The following is a 22,569-nucleotide window of genomic DNA, read 5'->3' on the forward strand; positions in this document are numbered from 1 at the left end:
CAAGACAGTTGTATAAATTGATACATGAAAACAAAGTTGAACAAGACAGTTGTATAAATTGATGGATGAAAACAAAGTTGAACAAGACAGTTGTATAAATTGATACATGAAAACAAAGTTGAACAAAACAGTTGTATAAATTGATGGATGAAAACAAAGTTGAACAAGACAGTTGTATAAATTGATACACGAAAACAAAGTTGAACAAAACAGTTGTATAAATTGATGGATGAAAACAAAGTTGAACAAGACAGTTGTATAAATTGATGGATGAAAACAAAGTTGAACAAGACAGTTGTATAAATTGATGGATGAAAACAAAGTTGAACAAGACAGTTGTATAAATTGATGGATGAAAACAAAGTTGAACAAGACAGTTGTATAAATTGATAGATGAAAACAAAGTTGAACAAGACAGTTGTATAAATTGATGGATGAAAACAAAGTTGAACAAGACAGTTGTATAAATTGATGGATGAAAACAAAGTTGAACAAGACAGTTGTATAAATTGATGAATGAAAACAAAGTTGAACAAGACAGTTGTATAAATTGATGGATGAAAACAAAGTTGAACAAGACAGTTGTATAAATTGATGGATGAAAACAAAGTTGAACAAGACAGTTGTATAAATTGATGGATGAAAACAAAGTTGAACAAGACAGTTGTATAAATTGATGGATGAAAACAAAGTTGAACAAGACAGTTGTATAAATTGATGGATGAAAACAAAGTTGAACAAGACAGTTGTATAAATTGATGGATGAAAACAAAGTTGAACAAGACAGTTGTATAAATTGATAGATGAAAACAAAGTTGAACAAGACAGTTGTATAAATTGATAGATGAAAACAAAGTTGAACAAGACAGTTGTATAAATTGATGAATGAAAACAAAGTTGAACAAGACAGTTGTATAAATTGATGGATGAAAACAAAGTTGAACAAGACAGTTGTATAAATTGATGGATGAAAACAAAGTTGAACAAGACAGTTGTATAAATGATGATGAAAACAAAGTTGAACAAGACAGTTGTATAAATTGATGAATGAAAACAAAGTTGAACAAGACAGTTGTATAAATTGATGGATGAAAACAAAGTTGAACAAGACAGTTGTATAAATTGATGGATGAAAACAAAGTTGAACAAGACAGTTGTATAAATTGATGGATGAAAACAAAGTTGAACAAGACAGTTGTATAAATTGATGGATGAAAACAAAGTTGAACAAGACAGTTGTATAAATTGATGGATGAAAACAAAGTTGAACAAGACAGTTGTATAAATTGATGAATGATTGAAAACAAAGTTGAACAAAGACAGTTGTATAAATTGATGGATGAAAACAAAGTTGAACAAGACAGTTGTATAAATTGATGGATGAAAACAAAGTTGAACAAGACAGTTGTATAAATTGATGGATGAAAACAAATTTTGAACAAAAGATTTGTATAAATTGATGAATGAAAACAAAGTTGAACAAGACAGTTGTATAAATTGATGGATGAAAACAAAGTTGAACAAGACAGTTGTATAAGTTGATGGATGAAAACAAAGTTGAACAAGACAGTTGTATAAATTGATGGATGAAAACAAAGTTGAACAAGACAGTTGTATAAATTGATAGATGATGAAAACAAAGTTGAACAAGACAGTTGTATAAATTGATGGATGAAAACAAAGTTGAACAAGACAGTTGTATAAATTGATGGATGAAAACAAAGTTGAACAAGACAGTTGTATAAATTGATGGATGAAAACAAAGTTGAACAAGACAGTTGTATAAATTGATGGATGAAAACAAAGTTGAACAAGACAGTTGTATAAACTGATGGATGAAAACAAAGTTGAACAAGACAGTTGTATAAATTGATGGATGAAAACAAAAGTTGAACAAGACAGTTGTATAATTAATGATAAAGAAACAAAGTAACAAGATGAAAACAAAGTTGAACAAGACAGTTGTATAAATTGATGGATGAAAACAAAGTTGAACAAGACAGTTGTATAAATTGATGGATGAAAACAAAGTTGAACAAGACAGTTGTATAAATTGATACATGAAAACAAAGTTGAACAAAGACAGTTGTATAAATTGATAGTACATGATGAAAACAAATTGTTGAAAAACAAAGACAGTTGTATAAATTGATGGATGAAAACAAAGTTGAACAAGACAGTTGTATAAATTGATAGATGAAAAAACAAAGTTGAACAAAGACAAAAGAAAGTTGAACAAGACAGTTGTATAAATTGATGGATGAAAACAAAGTTGAAAGTTGAAAATTGATGGACAAAGTTGTTGTATAAATTGATGGATGAAAACAAAGTTGAACAAGACAGTTGTATAATTGATGGATGAAAACAAAGTTGAACAAGACAGTTGTATAAATTGATGGATGAAAAAACAAAGTTGAACAAGACAGTTGTATAAATTGATGGATGAAAACAAAGTTGAACAAGACAGTTGTATAAATTGATGGATGAAAACAAAGTTGAACAAGACAGTTGTATAAATTGATAGATGAAAACAAAGTTGAACAAGACAGTTGTATAAATTGATGGATGAAAACAAAGTTGAACAAGACAGTTGTATAAATTGATGAATGAAAACAAAGGACGAAAAGACAAAGTTGAACAAGACAGTTGTATAAATTGATGGATGAAAACAAAGTTGAACAAGACAGTTGTATAAATTAAAACAAAGTTGAACAAGACAGTTGTATAAATTGATAGATGAAAACAAAGTTGAACAAGACAGTTGTATAAATTGATGGATGAAAACAAAGTTGAACAAGACAGTTGTATAAATTGATGGATGAAAACAAAGTTGAACAAGACAGTTGTATAAATTGATGGATGAAAACAAAGTTGAACAGGACAGTTGTATAAATTGATGGATGAAAACAAAGTTGAACAAGACAGTTGTATAAATTGATGGATGAAAACAAAAATTGATTGAACAAGACAGTTGTATAAATTGATGGATGAAAACAAAGTTGAACAAGACAGTTGTATAAATTGATGGATGAAAACAAAGTTGAACAAGACAGTTGTATAAATTGATGGATGAAAACAAAGTTGAACAAGACAGTTGTATAAATTGATACATGAAAACAAAGTTGAACAAGACAGTTGTATAAATTGATGGATGAAAACAAAAGTTGAACAAGACAGTTGTATAAATTGATAGATGAAAACAAAGTTGAACAAGACAGTTGTATAAATTGATGGATGAAAACAAAGTTGAACAAGACAGTTGTATAAATTGATGGATGAAAACAAAGTTGAACAAGACAGTTGTATAAATTGATGGATGAAAATTAATGTTGAAAACAAAGTTGAACAAGACAGTTGTATAAATTTGATACATGAAAACAAAGTTGAACAAGACAGTTGTATAAATTGATGACATGAAAACAAAGTTGAACAAGACAGTTGAACAAGACAGTTGAACAAGACAGTTGTATATTGAAAAAACAAGTTGAACAAGACAGTTGTATAAATTGATATGGATGAAAACAAAGTTGAACAAACAAGTGAACAGACAGTTGTATAAATTGATGGATGAAAACAAAGTTGAACAAGAACAGTTGTATAAATTGATGGATGAAAACAAAGTTGAACAAGACAGTTGTATAAATTGATGGATGAAAACAAAGTTGAACAAGACAGTTGTATAAATTGATAATGAATGAAAACAAAGTTGAACAACAAGACAGTTGTATAAATTGATAGATGAAAACAAAGTTGAACAAGACAGTTGTATAAATTGATGGATGAAAACAAAGTTGAACAAGACAGTTGTATAAATTGATGGATGAAAACAAAGTTGAACAAGACAGTTGTATAAGTTGATAGATGAAAACAAAGTTGAACAAGACAGTTGTATAAATTGATGGATGAAAACAAAGTTGAACAAGACAGTTGTATAAATTGATAGATGAAAACAAAGTTGAACAAAGACAGTTGTATAAATTGGATGGACAGTGAAAACAAGTTGAACAAGACAGTTGTATAAATGATATGAAACAAAGTTGAACAAGACAGTTGTATAAATTGATACATGAAAACAAAGTTGAACAAGACAGTTGTATAAATTGATACATGAAAACAAAGTTGAACAAGACAGTTGTATAAATTGATAGATGAAAACAAAGTTGAACAAGACAGTTGTATAAATTGATGGAATGAAAACAAAGTTGAACAAGACAGTTGTATAAATTGATGGATGAAAACAAAGTTGAACAAGACAGTTGTATAAATTGATACATGAAAACAAAGTTGAACAAGACAGTTGTATAAATTGATGCATGAAAACAAAGTTGAACAAGACAGTGTATAAATTGATGGATGAAAACAAAGTTGAACAAGACAGTTGTATAAATTGATACATGAAAACAAAGTTGAACAAGACAGTTGTATAAATTGATACATGAAAACAAAGTTGAACAAGACAGCTGTATGAATTGATGAATGAAAACAAAGTTGAACAAGACAGTTGTGATTGAAAAGACAGTTATAAATTGATACATGAAAACAAAGTTGAACAAGACAGTTGTATGAATTGATGAATGAAAACAAAGTTGAACAAGACAGTTGTATAAATTGTGAGTTTCATAAAATATTAGGAAATCTAACGAATCACAAGGATTTTAGGCCAGGTAATATTTCTATGAAGGTTTTAAAGGAAGTGAAGGGTTGGATATGTGACCCACTTTTTGTAAGTCATTGAATAGTGAACAAGTACCAACAGATTGAAAGTCACCTAATGTCACTACTGTCTTCAACAGAGGTTACAGAAATTGTTCCAGTAATTATATGCCTATTAGTTGTTGGTTGGTTGGTTGTATTTAAGCACAAAGCAACACAATGGGTTATCTGCAATATGCTCACCATAAGTTGTATTTACAGAAATATTGAATACAAGTCTAAAGAGGTTATAATTTTATTGTATAAGTCACTGGTTAGGCCACATTTAGAATATTATGTTCAGTCTTGGGATTCTTACTTTAGGAAAGACATCAACTTGTTGGAAAAAGGTCAGAGAAGGGTCACTAGAATGGTGACTGGAGAGAAAGAGTTGACATGTAACGAGTATCAGAAATCTTGGAAACTGCTTTCTTTTGAAAAATGAGGAGTTAGTGAGGATCTGATTGTGTTGACATGTAACGAGCAGCAGAAATCTTGGAAACTGTTTTCTTTTGAAAAATAAGGAGTTAGTGAGGATCTGATCGTGTTGACATGTGATGAGCATCAGAAATCTTGGAAACTGTTTTCTTTTGAAAAATGAGGAGTTAGTGAGGATCTGATCGTGTTGACATGTGATGAGCATCAGAAATCTTGGAAACTGCTTTCTTTTGAAAAATGAGGAGTTAGTGAGGATCTGATCGTGTTGACATGTGATGAGCATCAGAAATCTTGGAAATTGTTTTCTTTTGAAAAATGAGGAGTTAGTGAGGATCTGATCGTGTTGACATGTGATGAGCATCAGAAATCTTGGAAACTGCTTTCTTTTGAAAAATGAGGAGTTAGTGAGGATCTGATTGTGTTGACATGTAACGAGCATCAGAAATCTTGGAAACTGCTTTCTTTTGAAAAATGAGGAGTTAGTGAGGATCTGATTGTGTTGACATGTAACGAGCAGCAGAAATCTTGGAAACTGTTTTCTTTTGAAAAATAAGGAGTTAGTGAGGATCTGATCGTGTTGACATGTGATGAGCATCAGAAATCTTGGAAATTGTTTTCTTTTGAAAAATGAGGAGTTAGTGAGGATCTGATCGTGTTGACATGTGATGAGCATCAGAAATCTTGGAAACTGCTTTCTTTTGAAAAATGAGGAGTTAGTGAGGATCTGATTATCATGTTTGACAATAAGAACAGTAGAACTAGGGCACAGAAGTATACATTGTGACATGGTAGGAGCTACAGCAGTCTCTGTTTTGTAACAGGGTGGTTGGCCACTGGAAATTGTCACTATCAGTTGTAGAAGCAGTAAATTTGAGTTTTTAAGAAGAAACTTGATATGAATGACCAGAACTAGTTTTAGGTTTATTTGTTTGTTCTTAAGTTAATTTATTTAAAATATGGAACAGTCGAGATGGACCAACAGGTCATCCAAAACACTATGTTAGGTTAGATGTTACCATATATAAAACGTTGAGGCATGAACTTTAAGTTAACATACTTTCTAAAACAAAATTTCTGTATTGAATATTATCTTTTTTTAAAACTTAAAACTCAAAAACCTCATGCTGCTGAATTTTCTGTTTCATATGTTTGTTTGTTTTTGAATTTTGCACAAAGCTACTCAAGGGCTAGCTCTGCAGAGCTAGCCATCCCTAATTTAGCAGTGTAAGGCTGGATGGAAAACAACTGGTCATCACCACCCATTGCCAACTCTTGTGCTACTCTTTTACCAACAAATGGTTGGATTGACTGTCACATTATAACACCCCATGGCTGAAAGGGCGAGCATGTCTGGTGTGACAGGGATTCGAACCTATGACCCTCACATTAGAAGTCGAGAGCCTTAACCATCTGGCCATGCCAGACCCTGTTTGATATGATTAAAATATTCGTGAGGCAGTTCTCCACAGACATATATGTAAATATTACTAAACACAGAAATGCCCACCTCTGAATCCTCTTGGACAGTGAAACTTATGTTCAGAGTTTCCTGCTGTTATTTTCCATGTTAAACCTTCAAAGTGTTGTGCAGGACAGACTGGAAAGTCTTTAAAAGGAAGAGATAAAATAATGTATTATGTAGTAAACAGGTATTGTGGGAAGTATGTTGAAAAACACAGGATAAATTATCTTTAATTTGAGATTTAAAACATCCTGTCAATCATTCCATGGTGGATACTTCATGAGTTAAGTTGATTTAGAACTATAATACAGAACTACTGAATTAATATTAGAAACTATTTCCTTCAAAATAAAATACGACACAATTTAAGCTTTAAGCATACATTTATAGTACCTAAAATATGAATTCTGCCCAATTTAAAATAATGAAACTGTGTTCCAGATTATAATGCAAAAATCAATTTACATCAATTTAAGATGACAATACCAAAACGGTGTACAACCTGAATTACAAGTTCTAAAGGCCTGTCTACATCTACGTCAACTATACATATATCTTCTAACTTAACAAATACATACTCATTGAATGAGATGTTTTATAACTTATAAAAAATACCAATATATTAACACACAGTAACAGATGACAAATAAATGTTTATATAATATAATATAATATAATATAATATAATATAATATAATATAATATAATATAATATAATATAATATAATATAATATAATATAATATAATATAATATAATATAATATAATATAATATAATATAATATAATATAATATAATATAATATAATATAATATAATATAATATAATATAATATATAATATAATATAATATAATATAATATAATATAATATAATATAATATAATATAATATAATATAATATAATATATATGCATATATATATATATAAATGTTTATTCAATACAGTTACTTATCATCAACTTTCAGACTCACCTTTAGACTTCAGAACAGTGATGATACTTTTCCTGCTTGTCTTCCCTGCAGAGCTTGTTACAATACATGTGTACGTAGCTGAGGAATTGATAGATCTAATGACGAGTCGACTCCCGGTTCGGAACAAATCTTCAATGATCTCTGGTTCTTTGGAGGGATTCAAAGTCGTTCCATTTCTTAACCAAATATAGCCAAACTTCTCAGAAGCATCTTCCTGTAGAAGACACCGGAGTTCGATGTTGTCTCCTTCCACCACAGTTGCAGTCAGGGGTATGAGCTTTGGTCGTGGTAGGCCCCTGGTATAAATCTGTTTGTTCATTCTTTTAATTATGCCCCATTCTACGACTTCACAAGTAAAAACCCCTAAAGAAATAACAGAGGATGACTAACAAAGGTGCTAACATATATGGTTCAGTTCTTCATTTGCTGGAATGCATGAAAAGATATCTAGCATTAATTCCATGATTCGGATATGGAAAACAACAGACTAAACTGATAGTTAACACTAGCTACTTTTTGTTGCCAACAAAAAGTGTGATTAACTATTACATTTCTCCAAAGATAAAAGCAGAACATGTTTGGTTAGGTCATTCAAACCCATGACCAACAAGTTGAGAAACAGGACAAAGCGTCATCTGTTTGTATTCAGTCAGATCACTTAACACACTTACATACAGACATACTGACATCAGGTGCTGTATTGAAATTGTAAAGTCTAGTACTAACATCAGGTGCTGTATTATAATTGTAAGGTCAGTTACTAACATCAGACGCTGTTATTTAATACTAAATTCAACTACTAACATCAGGTGCTGTATTATAATTCTAAATTCAACTACTAACGTCAGGTGCTGTATTATAATTCTAAATTCAACTACTAACAACAGGTGCTCTATTATAATTCTAAATTCAACTACTAACAACAGGTGCTGTATTATAATTCTAAATTCAACTACTAACATCAGGTGCTGTATTATAATTCTAAATTCAACTACTAACACCAGGTGCTGTATTATAATTCTAAATTCAACTACTAACATCAGGTGCTGTATTATAATTCTAAATTCAACTACTAACAACAGGTGCTCTATTATAATTCTAAATTCAACTACTAACATCAGGTGCTGTATTATAATTCTAAATTCAACTACTAACAACAGGTGCTCTATTATAATTCTAAATTCAACTACTAACATCAGGTGCTGTATTATAATTCTAAATTCAACTACTAACAACAGGTGCTCTATTATAATTCTAAATTCAACTACTAACAACAGGTGCTGTATTATAATTCTAAATTCAACTACTAACAACAGGTGCTCTATTATAATTCTAAATTCACCTACTAATGTCAGGTGCTGTATTATAATACTAAATTCAACTACTAACATCAAGTGCTGTGTTATAATTATAAAGTCAGTTATTAACATCTATCATTTCATTACGAAATACAATTTTAATATATACATATTTGTCATATTCTTAAGTACTTGCTTACCTTTATCAACACATTTGTATCAATGTTCCACAACAAAACAAAACTGCCTATGAGCTTGCACTAATCAGTTTCATTACCTAAATGTCTATTCATTCTTTGAAGAGAAACCCATACACATGTTACCTGCATCGAGTATGTCGGTGCTGTCAAACCCAAGTAAGTGTGTAAATTGGTCTTGAGAGTTTTTGGGTACAACAGCTGTCCACATTCTTTGGTGAGAGACATTTTTGTTTATTGGAAAACCATCCTTGTACCATGTGACTTCCATCTTGCTTGACCCACTGACAATACACTCAAGGGTCAGTTGGCTTCCCACAGTAACTGGTAACTTCTCCGAAGTCTTCAGACTTAAGATGTTGAGGGCTGAAAATGTAAAAATATCCTCCTTATAAAGATATTGATTGGTCACAAAACTAAATCGTAATAATTAGTTGAATGTTGTCATTTTAACACTATAATTATGACACATGTAACTACCATATATAGTTGTTGATTTGTAACATTATTATCAATGTGAAAACACTCTTCACATCAGTTTATGGAGGAGTATTTACATACATTTACTGTCTTTGTCCAATTTTCAGCCTTATTGTTGAAATGCATCAGTAAACTCAATGTTGCATTTTATATAATTTTAAGATACATTAAACCAGAGTTGAGGGGAAACCAGCATTACTCTCAAGAGCTACTTCCTTCTGAGTTCTGCTTTCTCTTAGTTTTCTTCTTTATGGAAAATCTCATTTCCATTTATATCCTCTTTTCAGTGAACTTCCCGTCATGGACACATCAACAATACCTTTATTTACTGCACTTGAAACAGCTTTTTACTCCACAGTTACAAGTGAACACTTTTCACTCTACATTTACAAGTAACAGGAGGCACCGAATAACGCCTTTTTACTTTACAAATAAACATTTTTCTCTTTATATGTACAAGTAACAGGAGGCACAGAATAACACCTTTTTACTCTACAGTTACAAGTGAACACTTTTCACTCTACATTTACAAGTAACAGGAGGCACCGAATAACGCCTTTTTACTTTACAAATAAACATTTTTCTCTTTATATGTACAAGTAACAGGAGGCACAGAATAACACCTTTTTACTCTACAGTTACAAGTAAACACTTTTCACTCTACATTTACAAGTAATAGGAGGCACGTAAGAATACATTTTTACTTTACAAATAAACTTTTGGTGTTTTTATTCATTTCCTATGTTTAAAATAAGATACAGTGAAAGAAAGAAATGCAGTTGACTTTGGATCAACATATGAGAACTAAAAGGGACTGAAAATACTGTTGAATAATGGAAGTTACTGACATTCCAGCTTCAAAGAGTGTGAAGCTCTAATCCTAGTTCCTTTTCACAAAAATGTGAAGCCATAATCTACACCTCATCTTCACAGAATGTGAAGCCCTAATGAACAGCTATTGTTTTAAAAGTTTATGGATGTTATGCACTTAAGCCTTATTAACAATCTAGACCTAACTACACTAGGCCTGACTAAGTCCTGAATTTAAGGTTGAAATACACAATTTTTAAGTCATAATTTACTGCATTACTAAATAAATACTACAAAATATAAGCAATACCACACTAAACAAAAGCATGTGAAGTAATGTGACTATTTATATGTCTATAAGTGCATATTTAGTTTGGAATGAAAATAAAAAGTTATAACTTTACTGCTTATTTCAAAACCAAATTAACTCTAATAACACATTTTAAAATGAATTTAAAGTAATAAAAGTCTGAGAGATTAAAACAACTTGCATGGCCTCAAAATAAATTTCTGTTCCAATTCTGTATACTTAAATTCCAAAAAGTGAATATGCTTGTCTTAACTCAAGGACCACAATCTTATGTATGTGACCCCCACTTATTTTCCTTAATCTTTATTTTAGGTATTTCGAGTGGTTTCTACATACTTATAAATATATAAGATATCAAAACTCAAAATACAAAATCAACACTTTAAAATTACTGTACTTTAACTGTGAATCAAAGAACAATTTTGTAATTTTCATACGAAATGTAGTCCGTGCAAGATAAAATAGTGTTAGAATAAAATATAGGGTTCTGAAGAACCTTTGAAGTAGCTTTATCTACGTATATAGTGGTTTCATATCTTTCAAAAATAACCCACTTTCACCACTTGGTTGTTACCTCTTCTAATGATTCGGTGAACATACCCACTCTGTTGTAATACATGCTTTCCTTCAACACTAGAACTATGAGCACTTCTTCTCTCAACTCACTCTCTACATCAGCTGAACATTAACAATTTTGTTTCTCACATCTGACCTTCAACATCTTGACAGTACATCTGCTGGTTGTTCTCTCAGTTCACAATAATTAGTGGCTTTGCAGGGATCTCAGTAAGTTTTGTATTACAACAAACTATGATAACAATGAAAACTTAGCAAAAACTTCTCTTTCTACAAAATGTAGAAAATCATTGTATATGTTTTCTTAGTTTTTATGAATATCATTGGATGCCTCATACAAAAGTTCATGTTTTGTAAGAACGTTGAGGAAGTAACAAACCTTCCAGAAGGTGGAATGCCATACATAGTCTCAGCGACTCATTATCACAGTTTCACTTTTGAGTCCTACCTTAATAAATAAACTCTAAATTATCACTACATACAGTATAATCCATCATCTAAGTACATCTATTGTCTACACCATTGTTATTGTATTTTGTATCACAAATCACTAAGATACAACACTTACAAGGTTTTCTTTCAAACTGGAAGTAGTGAGGGTCAACCCTGTAGCCACTAATTTCACCATTTCTCACAACCTTTTCCATCAATGTCTTCACATTTTCGCTTTCTCTTTTCTCACCAAAAAAGTGAAACTGGACAACTTCTACGTCACTGAAATGACATAAAGACCTCACGTGTCTGTGGTGATTTGGATAACAAATATTTTTTTCATTCAATCAAGATTTATTTAAATCTTTAAAAGTAAGATTACCTTTTACATTGCTCTCAACAAACATCAAGAAAACTGATATTATGTAATGTTCAGAAGTTTCTTTTGCCATCTTACTACTTATACATTTTTATCTAATTACTTACTTGATAGATAAGACCAGTAGGTTCTTTAATGTGGACAAACCAGGTTGAAGTAAAGACACCAACTAAACAAACATAGAAGATTTGCAGGTAAAAATGTATTACCTAGTGAATGTTACGTTATACTAACCGTGGTGTTACAAATATAAACATTAAAAAGATTCATTAAAAGACCTTTAGGTTCCCTAAATTAAGATTTCAAAAGCTGTAGACTTAATTTTAAGATTGTATTAAACACTGTTCTCAACACAATTTTCTGAATATGATTTATACTTACTACATTTAACACAATTGTACCCATAAATACTTCTGGTTACTAGAGCTAACATAGCTGTGTAAATAGTTACTAAAATTAATATAGCTGGATACATAGTCACTTCTAGTAACTACAGGAGACATAGCTGTGTACATAGTCACTTCTAGTAACTGCAGGTAACATAGCTGTATACATAGTCACTTCTAGTAAGAACAGTTAACATAGCTGTGCACATAGTCACTTCTAGTAACTGCAGGTAACATAGCTGTGTACACAGTCACTTCTAATAACTACAGGTAACATAGGTGTGTGCATGGTCACTTCTAGTAACTACAGGTAACATAGCTGGGTACATAGTCACTTCTAGTAACTACAGGTAACATAGCTGTGTACACAGTCACTTCTAGTAACTACAGGTAACATAGCTGGGTACATAGTCACTTCTAGTAACCACAGGTAACATAGCTGTGTACACAGTCACTTCTAGTAACTACAGGTAACATAGGTGTGTGCATGGTCACTTCTAGTAACTACAGATAACATAGGTGTGTACACAGTCACTTCTAGTAACTACAGGTAACATAGCTGTGTACACAGTAACTTCTAATAACTACAGATAACATAGGTGTGTGCATGGTCACATCTAGTAACTACAGTTAACATAGCTGGGTACATAGTCACTTCTAATAACTACAGATAACATAGGTGTGTGCATGGTCACGTCTAGTAACTACAGGTAACATAGGTGTGTGCATGGTCACTTCTAGTAACTACAGATAACATAGCTGTGTGCATGATCACTTCTAGTAACTACAGATAACATAGCTGTGTGCATGATCACTTCTAGTAACTACAGATAACATAGGTGTGTACACAGTCACTTCTAGTAACTACAGGTAACATAGCTGTGTACACAGTCACTTCTAATAACTACAGATAACATAGGTGTGTGCATGGTCACATCTAGTAACTACAGTTAACATAGCTGGGTACATAGTCACTTCTAATAACTACAGATAACATAGGTGTGTGCATGGTCACTTCTAGTAACTACAGTTAACAGGTATGTAGTGGCCACTTCCATTGCATTAGTTATCGCTATTGAATGTTTAGGTGACCGTCTATACTTACAGCAGTTTGTAGATGTCGTTTTAGTTCCATTGAAGTGACTGGACTCCATGTTTGAAGATCAGTGTTTGAGTACGTATATTCCACTGTTGGCGATAGTATCTTGAAGCTCATAACGTATCGCACAGTTTCTAAATGAATATATACCAATAAGAATCAGATATAAAACATTGAACATTTTCACTGAGTTTTCTCTCTTCTTAAGTAGTTTATTGTTTTACTTACATCTCAATAGATGGCACAAAAAGTAAACAAACAATAAAATACAAATAAATCCTGCTCAATCTCGTATTCACCTTTCAGTTTGTTTTGATACGTTCTGTGTGTATTTTATTAACTGTTAAAACGCCCATATTATACAAAAATATCGCATTACTGTTGAATTATGTGACTAAATCATTCAAAGAAGTATTCTTTTATGCTTATAAAACATTGCATTATCTACTTTATATTAAATGTTTAATAAAGTCGTGTCATATATTGATTCTCCTGTCACAATTTGATAAACTAGTAATTTAAACACTAAGTTATTCTTTACGTGTTGTCTCATTCACATATTTTTATAACACATTCATACATATTACTTAGTTATAATCATGGTATAACTGCGGGCTTGTACTACTAGAAACAGGGTTTCGATACCCATGGTTGGCCGAGCACAGATAGCCCTTTGCGCACGACAAAATAAATACACGACCATATCGAATATTATTTTAAGCCATGTGATTACGTAAAGTTTCTGAAACTTAAAGTAAACACCAAGAAATAATTGTGGTTTAGTAAACAAAAACCTATCTGGTTCTGAGCTCCAGAAAACAAAATCAAAACACTATAATAATAATTAATCTTATAAACTGCTGGTGTGGGTGTTAAAACTTTTATTAAAGTAGAGAACAACATTTGTACCTTCGTATAGTTTACAAACTCGCATTGTTAACCTGAAGATGACCTATGAAGGTCGAGATGACCTAGGAAGGTCGAAACTTTGTTCTGTATTTTAATTAAAGTTTTAACACCCATACCAGCCACTTTGAGAATACAGAATGGTGCAAACATTAGAACTCATAGAACGATTAAGACTGTAAGTCGTAGGTCAGCCAAATAGTTCTGTCTTCTTCAGGTTTTTGAATGATCTGGATAACACCCAGAATACTGCTGCATTTACTTTTACTTTGAAAGTAAACTTTGCTGAGGCTCTAAAATACATGCACAATGAAATGTAAGACTTGCCCACGTGAAAACAAGGGATATTCGGTTGATCTTTAAACTTTCCCGGTACTGAACAGTTGCGTTTTTATTACTATGCAAAAATATTACAATGTCCAGTTGTGTAGTGGGGGTCAGGTGAAAGCTCATGAAACATTTTTGGCCGAAAATATAATTTAAAAATACACAAATATTTTATAATGTTAAGATGCTATACAAGGTACAGATATTAATACCAACTGCATTTCTATGACTCATATAAAGCAGTTGGTTATATAGGCTTAAATTTTAGTTGTAAGTAAATTAACACAACTGAAATATAGCTTAGATGCGCACCTATAATCAAAGGGTTAGGTATTTGTTAGCATGTAGATGGCGCTCCAACACAAAATATTTTATTACTATGGTACCTTTGTTACATATATAGTCTAACTGTTAGACTCTAACACTTATTGAGAGATTCCCCCCAATATTGTCTTTAGTAAACCTTCATCACTAACGTTTAAGGTAAATAATAAATTTAAAGACTCACTTCATTGACAAAAAACACACCTCTTAAAATACAATGTTCAGAATCATCTGCCAACTGCTTTCTTGGTGGGCATGTGCACACTTGAGTACCGTTAGGGTGTTTTCACATTTGAGAAACTTTGAGCCTAGGTGAGAAATATTTGAAGCAATCAAGGAAGGTAATGTTTGTGTGCAGGCTGAAGATTCTTGTATTCTGTTCCTAGTTTTTACAAGTATCAATTTCTTTGACACAATTTAGATACTAGTTTTAAGACGTGTTTATTTTTCAAAGAATATACTCCGGTACAGCTTGATCTAAATATATACAAATACAGTCTCACAGTACTAGCTTTCATTTATTCGGCAGAGGGCGCACCGATCTACCCAAGAAAAAAATATTGGTAAAAAAATAGGCCTAAGTAATCGATCAGTAGTTTGTGTGATCTATGGATCAGGTATAATTCACTACCAGATGAACTTCTTTTGTAAAAGCAGATAAAAATGGTGGGAACCAACACCTACCAAATCTGAATTAATAAATATGCATTTGTAACTTTGTAACATAAGAAACAATTAATAGTTTTCTAGTTTCGTGAAACCAGTCTGTCACGAAAAATATGTACTTTACGTAAATAATTCATTGATCGCACTTATTTTATAATAACACTAGTTTCACTGTTGCAAAAATTATATTAACACTTCATTTATCGTTAATACTCGACTGTCGTTCAAAAACTTTCCTTCGTAACAAACGACAAATTAATTTCACTCGGTGACAAATAAACCCTTAGTATAAAAACTCCCTTCTTTATAGGCTTCTATATAGCAGAAAACTATTGAAATGTAAGAAATATTCACGGTTATTTTAGCGATTTAATTAAATTATAATGGGAACGGATCATCAAAAGGGGAAGTATCATGAAAAAAAGTGGAATTTGCCTTATGTAACTCAAATTTCGGTAGAGGGCGCTTTGACCTACCCAACAATAAACCTTAGGTAAGATAAAGTACAAATAATTCATTAAAAACGTTCCTAATGAAAGACAGATAAGAGTATTTTTTGTCACTCTGCATCAAACGGTAAAAACTAGTCGGTGCTTTAAAAGTTAAGATGATTTCAAAAATATTGTGATCCAAAAAACAACTATCCAGTAGCAACTGCCCAAAACACTGACGCAAGAAACAACCATCCAGTGGCAGTTGTCCAAAGCAGTGATAAAAGAAACAACAGTTGTCTGATAACGACGTAAACGACATTAAATGAACTAATTCTCTCTTATTTAAAACAAACTTATCTGAAGTTATATGAAATAGTGTCATCTACCTCTAAGTTACGACCTATCCAGCTCCTGTCTTAAACCAGCGATTCCAAACTTTTAAGATGTTTACCCCCTCCCAGTTAGAACTTTGACACACTAGCATATCCTTGAAACATAACACTCACTAAGAGTCCTTCTTTTATACTAATGAAGAATGATTTAAATGAAATAATTTATGGGTGATCTCTACGTGTTTGTTCTTATATATCCAGCCGCCAGCAGAACTCGTATACCACAGTGTGGGAGAAAACTATTAACAGAATGTTGGCATAAAAGGTCTCGAGCTTGCTGGAAGGTCAACACTGGACTTACCGTCCATACTGTGAACTTTCTGCTGTCTTCTTTCACAGAAGACTCCCTCGTAGCCCAAAGGGCACTCGCATTTCCGAGCTCTAGATCCAATGTAGTGTCTAAAGTAATAGATACAATCCGTATAATATTAAACAGTATATATCTTCAAACCAATGACTGAACATCATCAGTAGTGGACAATTAATTCTCTTCTTCTGTGTTATTACTTTAGGTTCAGCTTCCTGAGCTGCTTTATATCAGTATCGGTCAGCACAAGTAAAGTGGACAATTAACAAACACCATTCAAACAAACACGAAACACACGTGGAATTGCATAATGACAGTAAAGTGGACAATTAACAAACACCATTGAAACAAACACAAAACACACGTGGAATTGCATAATGACAGTAAAGTGGACAATTAACAAACACCATTCAAACAAACACGAAACACACGTGGAATTGCATAATGACAGTAAAGTGGACAATTAACAAACACCATTCAAACAAACACAAAACACACGTGGAATTGCATAATGACAGTAAAGTGGACAATTAACAAACACCATTCAAACAAACACAAAACACACGTGGAATTGCATAATGACAGTAAAGTGGACAATTAACAAACACCATTCAAACAAACACAAAACACACGTGGAATTGCATAATGACAGTAAAGTGGACAATTAACAAACACCATTCAAACAAACACAAAACACACGTGGAATTGCATAATGACAGTAAAGTGGACAATTAACAAACACCATTCAAACAAACACAAAACACACGTGGAATTGCATAATGACAGTAAAGTGGACAATTAACAAACACCATTCAAACAAACATAATCACAGATGGGATTCCATAATTACAGTATAGTGGACAATTAACAAACGCCATTCAAACAAACATAATCCCAGATTCTGAAACTTTTAGAATGGAAAGCAAATGGAACATTTTTCACTTTTTAAAATCTCGACTGATTTGAGTTAACACAATCCATCAACTAATTCTTGTTTTAAGTTGACATAATCCATCACTCAGAGTTTGACTTGTTTAGAAATATTATAAGGAACAGTTACATGTAATGAACATTCAATCAGACTTTATTTCTAAGGTAAACAAACTGAGGTGAACGTCTAACTTAACTAGGATAAAGACACAGCTGAACCAAGACAGACTCATTTAAACCAAGACAACGAAATAAAAGGTGAAGAGGTTGTTATTATTAGATGACTATTTCCTGATCCTATGTAAATTGAAACTGATAGTGTGGCGTTTCAAAGGTATTGATTGAAAGTCAATAATATTGAATTCACAAAAAGCAATTTACGTTTGGAGATACACGTGAAATTTGGAAACAAGAGACGCACGACAAGAAAATTCTCAGAATAATATCAGAGACTATATTACTTTCAGTGTTCTCTTATTCTAACAATAACTGTGTTTCTTCTATTTTAAACGTTAATAACTCTTCAAGTCAGATGTTTGTCAGACAAAGACTCACGGACCTGCAGAAGCCCCCATTCAAGCACATGGTATCGTTTGAGTGTGGTCCACAGACCGGAGAATATGTACAGTCATCACCGTAGTAGGGCTGGAGACACGTGCATGTGTAAGTCTTGAAGTCTGCAGTAGCGTAGCAGATCCCGTTGAAGGAACAGTGGCTATCAATGCAAGAATCTGTTCGTCCATCTTTCTGTTTGTCGATGACTTCATACGTCACATTAAAACCGTAGACGTCCAAGAAAAAGTCCATCACTCTCATGTGAATGTTGTCGTTTTCTCGGACGTCCAAGTCCAGCACCAAATGGCTCTTCAGACCAATGTACCGAGTAGGTTCAGCGTCCGAACTTACTACACTAGAAACCTGCTTCGAGCGTGCGAGTGGTTTATCAAAGAAGTCGTATTCCGAAATTCGAACCCCTCGTCTCATATAGAACTGTGTAAAATATATGGCAATGCCTTTACCCTTAGGAGCTTCTATAACCCACGTGCATGTAATAGGAACAGGAAAAGGTTTCGGAAAATTAGGGGTAGAAATCACACCAAAAGGTTCTTTCAACCATGCACCACATTGTACAAGCTCGTCTTCTCTACTATTCGCTGGATTTCCTTCGTACACGCTGATTAAGAACAGCAAAAGACGTAGTAACCACAACGGTTTGAATCGTGGAAGTGTTCGAGAAATTTCCCGATACATGTGTTTATTTTCAGTCACTCACACGAGCTACAGTAAGTCCTGATCATTCAATATTCCACCAGTCTTTAGGACTGGTTCCAAAGAAGGGTAGAAAATAAACTGTAACGCCATCTGTAAAATAAAAGACAATATTCACGTCATAAGCCGTTAGAATTGATTCACAATAACAATATGATTACAGGAATTTTCGTTAACTTACATTTTTAGTTTTGGTGTCTTATGATAATAACAAATTGCTATTTATATCAACTTAACCACAGTTACAAGATGATCAGTGATTAATTTGAACGAAAACTTTTAGTCCAGACACAAAAACAGCTTACACAAAACAAGGGTGTCTCATTTACACAGAACAGGTGTGTCTCATTTACACAGAACAGGGGAGTCTCATTTACACAGAACAGGGGTGTCTCATTTACACAGAACAGAAGTGTTTCATTTACACAGAACAGGGGTGTCTCATTTACACAGAACAGGGGTGTCTCATTTACACAGAACAGTGGTGTCTCATTTACACAAAACAGGGGTGTCTCATTTACACAGAACAGGGGTGTTTCATTTAAATAGAACAGGGGAGTTTCATTTACACAGAACAGGGGTGTCTCATTTACACAGACAGGGGTGTCTCATTTACACAGAACAGGGGTGTCTCATTTACACAGAACAGAAGTGTTTCATTTACACAGAACAGGGGTGTCTCATTTACACAAAACAGGGGTGTCTCATTTACACAGAACAGGGGTGTCTCATTTACACAGAACAGGGGTGTTTCATTTAAATAGAACAGGGGAGTTTCATTTACACAGAACAGGGGTGTCTCATTTACACAAACAGGGGTTTTTCAGTTACACAGAACAGGGGTGTTTCATTTACACAGAACAGGGGTGTTTCATTTACACAAACAGGGGTTTTTCAGTTACACAGAACATGGGTGTTTCATTTACACAAACAGGGGTGTTTAATTTACACAGAACAGGGGTGTTTCATTTACAAAGAACAGGAGTGTTTCATTTACATAGAACAGGGTTGTGTCATTTACACAGAACAAGTGTGTCTCATTTACCCAGAACAGGGGTGTGTCATTTACACAGACAGGAGTGTTTCATTTACACAGAATAGGGGTGTCTCATTTACACAGACAGGGGTGTCTCATTTACACAGAACAGGGGTGTTTCATTTAAATAGAACAGGGGTGTCTCATTTACACAGAACAGGGGTGTCTCATTTACACAGAACAGAGGTGTCTCATTTAAATAGAACAGGGGTGTTTCATTTGCACAGACAGGGGTGTTTCATTTACAAAGAACAGAGGTGTCTCATTTAAATAGAACAGGGGTGTTTCATTTGCACAGACAGGGGTGTCTCATTTACACAGAACAGGAGTGTTTTATTTAAATAGAACAGGGGTGTCTCATTTACACAGACAGGGGTGTCTCATTTACACAGAACAGGGGTGTTTCATTTAGATAGAACAGGGGTGTCTCATTTACACAGAACAGGGGTGTCTCATTTACACAGAACAGGGGTGTCTCATTTAAATAGAACAGGGGTGTTTCATTTACACAGAACAGGGGTGTTTTATTTAAATAGAACAGGGGAGTTTCATTTACACAGACAGGGGTGTTTCATTTACACAGAAGAGGAGTGTTTCATTTACACAGAACAGGGGTGTTTCATTTACACAAAACAGGGGTGTTTCATTTACACAGAACAGGAGTGTGTCTCAATTACACAGAACAGGGGTGTTTCATTTACACAGAACAGGGGTGTTTCATTTACACAAACAGGGGTTTTTCAGTTACACAGAACATGGGTTGTGTCATTTACACAGAACAAGTGTGTCTCATTTACCCAGAACAGGGGTGTGTCATTTACACAGACAGGAGTGTTTCATTTACACAGAACAGGGGTGTCTCATTGACACAGAACAGGTGTGTCTCATTTACCCAGAACAGATGTGTCTCATTTACACAGAACAGGGGTGTGTCATTTACACAGACAGGGGTCTCTCATTTACATAGAACAGGGTTGTGTCATTTACACAGAACAGGGGTTTCTCATTTACATAGAACAGGGGTGTGTCATTTACCCAGAACAGATGTGTCTCATTTAAATAGAACAGGGGAGTTTCATTTACACAGAACAGGGGTGTCTCATTTACACAGAACGGGGTGTTTCATTTACACAGAACAGGGGTGTTTTCATTTACACAGAACAGGAGTGTTTCATTTACACAGAACAGGGGTGTTTCATTTACACAGAACAAAGGTGTTTTCATTTACACAGAACAGGAGTGTTTCATTTACACAGAACAGGGATGTCTCATTTACATAGAACAGGGTTCTTTCATTCACACAGAAAAGGGGTGTTTCATTTAAATAGAACAGGGGTGTTTCATTTGCACAGACAGGGGTGTCTCATTTACACAGAACAGGAGTGTTTTATTTAAATAGAACAGGGGAGTTTCATTTACACAGAACAGGGGTGTCTCATTTACACAGACAGGGGTGTTTCATTTACACAGACAGGGGTGTTTCATTTACACAGAACAGGGGTATCTCATTTACAAAGAACAGGGGTGTCTCATTTACACAGAACAGGGGTGTCTCATTTACACAGAACAGGGGTGTCTCATTTACACAGAACAGAAGTGTTTCATTTACACAGAACAGGGGTGTCTCATTTACACAAAACAGGGGTGTCTCATTTACACAGAACAGGGGTGTCTCATTTACACAGAACAGGGGTGTCTCATTTACACAGAACAGGGGTGTTTCATTTACACAAAACAGGGGTGTTTCATTTACACAGAACAGGGGTGTTTCATTTACACAAACAGGGGTTTTTCAGTTACACAGAACATGGGTGTTTCATTTACACAGACCAGGGGTGTTTCATTTACACAAACAGGGGTGTTTCAGTTACACAGAACAGGGGTGTCTCATTTATACAGAACAGGGGTGTTTAATTTACACAGAACAGGGGTGTTTCATTTACAAAGAACAGGAGTGTTTCATTTACATAGAACAGGGTTGTGTCATTTACACAGAACAAGTGTGTCTCATTTACCCAGAACAGGGGTGTGTCATTTACACAGACAGGAGTGTTTCATTTACACAGAACAGGGGTGTCTCATTGACACAGAACAGGGGTGTTTCATTTACACAGAACAGGGGTGTTTCATTTAAATAGAACAGGGGAGTTTCATTTACACAGAACAGGGGTGTCTCATTTACACAGAACAGGGGTCTCTCATTTACATAGAACAGGGTTGTGTCATTTACACAGACAGGGGTGTCTCATTTACACAGAACAGGGGTTTCTCATTTACATAGAACAGGGGTGTGTCATTTACACAGAAGAGGAGTGTTTCATTTACACAGAACAGGTGTGTCTTATTTACCCAGAACAGATGTGTCTCATTTAAATAGAACAGGGGAGTTTCATTTACACAGAACAGGGGTGTCTCATTTACACAGAACGGGGTGTTTCATTTACAC

The 22,569-nt window shown here is 33.6% G+C and overlaps 1 protein-coding gene across 1 annotated transcript in view; it reads right to left on the minus strand.

Moving 5' to 3' along the window:
* Positions 1 to 19,175, minus strand: part of LOC143241749 (uncharacterized) — an 83,180-nt gene extending 64,005 nt beyond the window's left edge. The window contains exons 1-9 of the mRNA XM_076484972.1: positions 18,378 to 19,175; positions 16,883 to 16,980; positions 15,329 to 15,397; positions 13,539 to 13,666; positions 12,155 to 12,216; positions 11,805 to 11,950; positions 9,187 to 9,426; positions 7,566 to 7,928; positions 6,638 to 6,736 (exon numbers count right to left, since the gene is read on the minus strand). Coding sequence (XP_076341087.1) covers positions 6,638 to 6,736; positions 7,566 to 7,928; positions 9,187 to 9,426; positions 11,805 to 11,950; positions 12,155 to 12,216; positions 13,539 to 13,666; positions 15,329 to 15,397; positions 16,883 to 16,980; positions 18,378 to 19,069 — 1,897 coding nt within the window. The 5' untranslated portion in view covers positions 19,070 to 19,175. The remainder of the gene's footprint in view (positions 1 to 6,637; positions 6,737 to 7,565; positions 7,929 to 9,186; positions 9,427 to 11,804; positions 11,951 to 12,154; positions 12,217 to 13,538; positions 13,667 to 15,328; positions 15,398 to 16,882; positions 16,981 to 18,377) is intronic.
* Positions 19,176 to 22,569: the final 3,394 nt, after the last annotated feature.

Source organism: Tachypleus tridentatus, unplaced genomic scaffold (assembly GCF_004210375.1).
Source record: "Tachypleus tridentatus isolate NWPU-2018 unplaced genomic scaffold, ASM421037v1 Hic_cluster_1, whole genome shotgun sequence".
NCBI classification, from domain to species: domain Eukaryota; kingdom Metazoa; phylum Arthropoda; class Merostomata; order Xiphosura; family Limulidae; genus Tachypleus; species Tachypleus tridentatus.